This window comes from Canis lupus, chromosome 11 (genome assembly GCF_011100685.1).
Source record: "Canis lupus familiaris isolate Mischka breed German Shepherd chromosome 11, alternate assembly UU_Cfam_GSD_1.0, whole genome shotgun sequence".
Classification (NCBI taxonomy): domain Eukaryota; kingdom Metazoa; phylum Chordata; class Mammalia; order Carnivora; family Canidae; genus Canis; species Canis lupus.
This window is the reverse complement of record NC_049232.1, coordinates 18,425,389-18,433,416: the sequence shown is the minus strand read 5'-3', so window position 1 is coordinate 18,433,416 and position 8,028 is coordinate 18,425,389. Positions and strand designations below refer to the sequence as shown.

The 8,028-nt window shown below is 37.1% G+C and overlaps 1 protein-coding gene across 1 annotated transcript in view; it reads right to left on the bottom strand.

The window, feature by feature from the left end:
- Positions 1–5,279: 5,279 nt before the first annotated feature.
- The window catches only part of ADAMTS19 (ADAM metallopeptidase with thrombospondin type 1 motif 19), a 228,940-nt gene continuing 226,191 nt past the window's right edge, over positions 5,280–8,028 (bottom strand). Inside the window, exon 23 of the mRNA XM_038551654.1 lies at positions 5,280–6,593. Coding sequence (XP_038407582.1) covers positions 6,442–6,593 — 152 coding nt within the window. The 3' untranslated portion in view covers positions 5,280–6,441. The remainder of the gene's footprint in view (positions 6,594–8,028) is intronic.

Sequence of the window (8,028 nt, the reverse complement as noted above, 5' to 3'; positions counted from 1 at the left end):
AGCTCAGTGAAAAAAGGATTCTATTGCCAAAAATGTTTATGACATACTCTGTATTCTCTTCTGGTACTTTATGATGCACAGGCTCACCCTGAAGGCTCTGAGAAGCTCTGCTTTGATAAATGTAGCATTGTCCAAATTTATTTGATCATGTAACACCCAATTTATTATTTTTCTTTTAACTTTTCAAAAAATTTACCCAAGTGTAACTCAAAAAATATTGGTTCAGCGTTTTTATCTCTTTATTGTCATAACTTCAATCTAGAGTGACAATGGTTATAAATAAATATAAAGAGTTCTAACTGCAGGGAAATCTGGTGGAAATGTGCATATCTGGGGCTTCTCGACCCTTAGTATTCAGGTAATCATTTGGTCTTTTTCTTTATGACAAATATTTATGAAAGTATAATTTCCCCTTGGAATTTGACCCAGAATTACTGTGTTTTGAAACATGAGAATCATAAAAATAGACTTACATATGGTTCACAAGGCAAAACTGTCTACTTATTAATTAACCTTATTTCACTTCTTTTCCTCTCCTCATTCTCTCTCTCCTATTTTTCCTTTTTTCTGCCCCATTTCCCTTCCTTACTCCCTCCCTCTCTGGTTTGTACCAATAACCAAGTGAAATATCTCTAAGTCTTTCCAGCTGAAAAGCCTGTACAATGTCCAGATGAGCAATTGGGGTTCATCAAATTATTTGGGTTTGAAAATTACTTGGACAGTTCTGATTATGAAGAATGCCTGTGACTAGCTTACAAGTCTTTTTTATTTTTTTTTTTTTGGCTATTGTAAAAACATACTCAACATTGGTGAACAAAGGAGGTGATTAGGATAACTAAATGCACAGAAATTGGAGAGTGGCATCCAATTAAATTGTGTTCTTGGGCAAATTATTGAATCCCTCTAAGCTTGTTCCCTCACCTATAATGCGAAGAAAAAAATAGTACCTTATAAGGTTGCTGTGAGGTTTTACAGGTACAGTTGTTAACAGAATGGTTAGCATATATTAAATGTTTAAAATGGGTTCATTGTTATTTTGAGTAGATAAGAATATATTTTTATTTCAGCTGTCTCTGATAGAAAGCGAACTGCCAAAAAAAGAGTTAAAAGCCACACTGCCATCTTTAATTAAAAGGCAAACTACATTTCCCAGAATCTCTTTATTTGTGTGATTCTGGGTTAGAACTGGCAAAAAGAGAGCCCCCTGGATGGCTCAGGGGTTGGGCTCTGCTTTCAGCTCAGGGTGTGATCCTGGAGCTTAGGGATGGAGTCCCACATCGGGCTCCCTGAGGGGAGCCTGCTTCTCCCTCTGCCTCTACCTCTGCCTCTCTCGTGAATAAATAAATAAAATCTTAAAAATAAAAGAGCTGGCGAAAAGAGGAATGTTATTGAGATTTGGACAGCAAAATGGAAATAGCACCCATTAATCTGAAAGTCTTCTTGCAATCAGGTGCAGTGAGAGACAGAGTCACAGGTGCTTGGCAGGTTCCAGACTGCCTTTGCACTCTTGAGCTCTGTGTCCATTTATTCTTTCTGACTGCTTGTCCTGTTGACCAACAGCAAATTCAAATCTACTACAGGCTACTTGGCTGTGTAGTAGAGGAAGGAAAAGGAGGAAGCTACACAGAGGCAACAGCATCCCGTAGAGCTCTTAACAAATTATCCCTTCTTACCTGGCTGCTCTGATTGGTCGGTGACTCCTCTGATTCTCTAACTCTTCTTATGGACCTTCACTTTCTCAGTTCTTCCTGCTGTTGTGTGAATTCAAATCTGGTAAATGATAAACATGGGTTTTAAATTCACAGTTCAAAAAAAAAATTTCACAGTTCAAGGTCTAAGTTGGGAACCAGAAAGCTTCCATGACTATCTTCAAATAAAACCGTTTAAACTGTACTGCTGATGTTTTGCCATCTGTAATGTCTTCTAAATCCATATGCAGGATCATGTCCTAGAAGATCCAAAGGGACCAGTAGAAAGTGTGACATGTGAGGTGTCATACATGCCAAAGGAATCTCAAGATTTCACCAGTTCACATGAACTTAAACCCAGTGTATATGTACGGGAATATTTCTTAATGGTTTTATATTAGGGCAGAGGAAATACAATGTTGTATCAGCCTATGCTTTCGATATGGGTTCAGTGAGTGGATATTCTGGATTTAAAGTGTTATTTCATGTAACCAACAGTAATTCTAACAATGGCTCTGAAAACTCAACCCAGTGGTGGTCTATACTGAATAAAAATGATGCCAAAACTTCCTTATTATAATGTGGTAAAGTATACAAATATTTAGGGAGATTGGCTTTAATATGATAGATGCTCATCCACCTGTTAAATATGTCCCCTAACAGGCTCCCGAAGGCATTTCCTTTACCAAGGCTTTGAACTCCCTTCACATCAGCAAAGGCTGTATTGGAATCCTTAAAGAACTTTGTAGTGGCTCTTCTCTGAAAGTCTGGAATAAGGAAATGCTACCACAGAACTGGACTTCTTAAATTTAATGAGGATGATGGAATTCCATAAGGGCAGGAAGAAAGGGCTGCATTTCAATGCCAGAGACCAGATGGGAATGGTTACCATAAAGGGCAGCAGAACCAAAGGGGTAAAGAGAATGGTTTGACCTGCAAAGATTTTGGCTAATTGATGATGGAGTCCCTATAACTGAAATAGGCATTCTACTGAAGTCTCACTTGATTTGTATAAGTATGAAATCTCTGGACTTTGTGAAAAGAGGTCTGATTTGGATCATCACATGAGGACATTACATTTCCTTGATCAATTTCTCTATGGGCACAGATTCACTGATTCAGACTTCTTCAATGAAGGGGAGGCTGGATCATTTTAAGGAAGGATCCTGCTATACTGTCCAATTTAATACTACAAATTTATCTTCAAGTTTTCCCTGATGGGCACTATGTACTTACTGATTCTCAACTAATACTATTCCTGGTGACCCCAAATTGCTCATGTAGCTCCAATGTCAGGGAAAGAGCTTAAGGAAGTCAGATAATTGAATCAAGTTTTGGTTTACATCTCTCTCATAAGGAATTCAAAAGTCACTGACCACCCCACCCCCATATTTATTTTTCTATTCTGGGAAGTATATTTGGAATAGAAATTCTTAGAAACTAGCAGAACCCCTGTTTACCTTGTTAGCGCTAAGATCTGTATAGAATGAGGGCTTTTAAGATGATAATGGCAGTGGAAGCCCCTAGAACTGCCTCTACATACCACAACTGGAAAGAAAACCAATACTGCACTTTGGAGGGATTTCAGAATTACCTCTATCATTAAGAATTTGTAGGAAACAAAAATGGTAAGGCCCTACCACCCAACACTAGTAATAGACTGAATATTCAAAATAAAAGAAAAAAACATGGCATTGTTCCGTTAGGCCATCTGCTTCAGGGTGATGGCAAACACGGTAATATCAGAAATTTACCTGAGTATGACAGCCCACTGTTTCATTTTATTTGCTGTACTGAGTTCCCTGTATAGAAACAATAGCATATGGAATTCCACAATAGTGAATGAGGTATTTGGTAGGTTCGCAGACGAAATTTTGGCAGAAACTTTGGAGTCTGGGAAGGCAAATCCACATTCAGGGTAGGTGGCTCTTTCTGTGAGAACAAGACTATTTTGTGACACAGGTGATCTGATGCAAGCATCCTGCAATCAAGGTGGTGGGCAGGTCCTCCCATAGAATGGTGCCATAGCAGAAAATAGTACCTTGTCTACTATTGTTAGGTTGAGCTCTTAGTAGCTAGACTGGCCTTGGTGAGGGGATATTCATGTTGCCAAACCTGTGCATAATCTCCATTCCTGCCTGGGCTCATTGGGCAACAATGAGGGTGGCTGAGGAAAGAGAATGACAAGAAGACCTTGTCATCTTCTCCACTTGATGATTGATACCTTTCTTAGGAGGGTGCTTTTTGGGGGGAAGCCATGGGATATACATATATAAGTAATATATCAAGACGGTCGATCCACATACCTTCTCCTCAGAACTCCCTCATCACCACTTTTTAAATCCCATTCCTTCCAAGTCCCTGCCAATCCAGCCACCACCTCAATTGCAGTGGGATTACATTAGAACACTTCTATCACAAAACAGGCTGTCATTTGTTCTCACAAAAATGGCCACTTACCCTGAATATGGATTTGCCTCCCCAGCTTGCACAGTTTTTCCCACAGTATCATCCATTAATTTACCAAATGCCTCATTTACTGCTATGGTATTCCATATAATGTTTGTTTCTGTTTAGGGAACTCATGTTACAGCAAATAAAATGTGGTACAGGCCTCATGCTCCTGTAAATCACTGATATATGCTCTCCATCACCCTGAAGCAGAATGATACAATATCTTTTTTCTTTTTTTTTTTTAAGATTTTTATTTATTTATTCACGAGAGACACAGAGAGCAAGCAGAGACACAGGCTGGGGGGAGAAGCAGGCTTCCTACAGGGAACCTGATACAGGACTCGATCCTACGACTTGGGTCACACACTGAGCCAAAGGCAGATGCTCAACCACTAAGCCACCCAGGCATCCCTCTTTTTTTTTTTTTCTTCAATATTCAGTTCTAGGACCAGTTGGTACAAACATTCTAAAGATATTGTAGATGGTCTGATTCATCTATAAATACATGGTGATATTTCTACCTCGATTCATGGATTTAGGAATCAAGGGACATAATTGAGAGTGTCTCCTCTTACTAAGTAATTTTTCCCTATCTCATGAGCCTACTCTCTCACTTAAGATGTGTTGATACTGGTTAATTTTAGGTCTCAGCACTTAAGTGAAAGGATATACAGAAGTAAGGGGCCATCTAGAAACCAAATGCCCCTCATATTAAAATGAAGGTAAAACACATCAATGAGGGAAGTGTCACAAACTGCCCAGATGCTGAGGTTTTACACTACGAATCTATGATGTTAGCCTGCACACTTTCTGGGGAAAAGAGAAGACCCCGGGGTTAGAGACAAAGGACTTTATTACTCACAGCAAGAGCTGGAACAGAGAATCAGCATTTTCTTGCACCAGTTTCCTAAGCCCAAAGGGCCCCAGAGTGACACGAGGAGTGTACATGTAGGGACTTGTGTCACAGGACAGGGACCCCCATTTTCGGGCCAGGAACCTGTTGATGAGAAGTCAGCGTGTCTGCCCTTTGCTCCACCATCTTTATCTCCCAAGGCTGTTCATTACACAAGCATTCCTTAGGAGACGCTCCCAAACAAAAGCAGACGTGCCAAGATGTTCAGAGAAGTGAGAGACTTATGAAGAACTGCCTCCCAATAGGAAGCTTCACATATTTTATTGAAAAAAATCTAAGAAATCATGTGAATCATGTACAACATTTTCTCACAAGAAAACATTTAAGCTGTTTTTTTTTAACGTTTCACAGAATTGTAAAACTGTTTAGTTTTCAAAAGGAAAAAGAAACACAATGAAACTACCACAGTATTATAAGTTTTTTGTTTTTTCTTGTTTCTAGGGAAAAGGCTGAAAAATATTTGGTAAATTTTCTCATCATGATTTGTGAGGCTAAGAACTATACTCTTTTATAAATCTGCTAAAAAGATACAAGGAAATGGATGGATCACTGCTTTCTTTGTTCAAAATATTTTAAAAAGCTAAAATCTAATGACAACATGTTAAAATAATACATATTTTTGTAGGATGTTACCATTTCTATAATGGTTTCTCTACACTATATCAACAGTGCAATGGTGATTCAGTGTAAATCATTACAGTGTTTCATTGTTACAATACTTGTGTTCAAGTACATGTTCATGAACATGATCAAAGTCTCTATTTTGACTTTTCCATTATTAAAATAAGGTTATAATTACAGTAGAATTTTTCCTATGGATATCTCTAAATCTGAACCAAATTCATAATACATTCTCTAAAAACCTGTTCAACACTATGAGGTTTGTTATGTTTATACATTTCCTGTAGGTTACAGGAAATGGGCTAATTCTGCATTAGGACACCAAAAACCAAAAATGATTTCTCTCCATATCTAATTAACTATGACACTAAGTTAGTTTACATTCTGGATAACTCAATGGTATTGGCAGGGAGAGAATAGCACCTTAGAGACAGCCCTAACTTAAAAAAAAAAAAAAAATTTTTTTTTTTTTTTTTTTTTAGAGCCTAATAATCTTCTTTTTTCTCTTTTTTCCCTTTTTATTTTTATTCTGGAAACTGGATCGAACTTATTCATATAAAATTATTTATGAAGCCATATAGTATAGATCAAAATGTTTGTATATCCAAAACAAACACCATATTGGATGTTTGGCAGGCACAAAAATAAATTAATTTGATTAAATTATATGTAATCTGATAATATTTGGTCTGAAAAACATGCTAGTGTGTGTGTTTATAAATAATGTAACTGCAAAGAGCTGTAAGCCAGCCAGCCTGCTAGAGGTCAACTCTTCTGCTGTAGCTTTTGGGCATAGAAGTCCCTGCATGTCTCACAGCAGCGCTGATACCACCGCATGTCCTGACACAGGTTCTTCTCTCGTATCACTCGGCAGTACACAGGCCACTGATCTCCCAGGCACTTGAAAGTCAGCGCAGCTGTGAAGCAGAAATAAGGGAGCTCAATACATGTAGATATCCTGGGCGTCAGAAGTAGAAACAAAGAGTAATCATTTAATTAGGAGGATTTTGAACATTCACTTTGACTCATTTATACTGCCTTCTAGAATTTAAGAGATAAAGACACACCCTATGATAAAGTAATAAAATGAATGAATAATAGTCTTACTTATGAGCTCTTTTAGACTCATTAAAGCTAGATTTCCCAAATGAAGTAAGTTGTAATACAGATGGCTTTCAATGTTCAATTTATGGCTTTCATTTAAGCTTCTTTTGGATTTTTAGTTGAGAAGATTAAAAAGAAAAAAAGACTATGTTCATTATATCCATCTTAATGGGAACACAAATTAATTAAGTATTGTTATGGATGAAATAACAAAACAAATATGCTCATACTTATTTCATATTCCTTATTTCTTAGAGAGCAGACATATCTAGGTGGGCTACCTGGGGATCTTGATTTCATACATCTTTAAAATCAAAGCTAATTATCAAAAGTGACTGAAATTTACAATAATCAAGTATGCAGAATCTTTATTTTGCTCCTATTCTAAGATGACTCATTATTTTACTTTTTAAAACCTCAGGTTTTCCACTGTGCTTGTATGCTTGGGGATATACCTTCAAGAAATAATCCATAGAGAAAATGAAATTTTAATTAAAATTTTCTTTTAATTAATTATTTTCTGCCTCATGATACTTCACGAAGGACTCCAACTAATTGCTAGAGAAACAGATTATGTTGTTTTGAATACGTGGATTTAGGGCATCTGCTCTAGAATTGCTTAACTTTTTGTCTTAACTATATTCTTAATTCCACTTGAACTGATTATTTCCTAGAAATGTTAATTATTTGGCTTGAAAAAGAGGATTTTTGTATTTTCCTGAAGAACCGAACTTTTCCATTTGATTGAATCTTATGCTCAAAAAATATCTAAGATGATTTAATATCTTTCATTTTGACAATATTGTTCTGTATGATTAAACTGTCACCCTGTAGACTGTACACACAGATTAAAAGTGAAGGGTTTGCACATAAATTAACCCATACTTCTTGAAAACCATTTTTACTCTATGGGTCTCCAAAGGATAATTTGTACGCAGGATCAAAAGGAAGCCTACTAACAATGGAGAGATCTAAGATATATACCACAACCTTACCTTTCCAGAGACATTACCTCAATCGACACCTCTGCCATGAAACTGGTCAGCACCCAAAATATGGTTACATTCTTTAACCCTTTATAAGATGACCTTGAGAGCTGTGGCACTGTTATTTCCAGGGCCAGGCTCTGAGTAGACAGCTTCAGGAATCCTAAGTGTTTAGTCTTTAGGATTTTTTTTTTTTTTTTTACCTCTCACCATCTGGACCAAACTATAGTTAAATATATCCAGTTTGGTCAGAACCAAACTA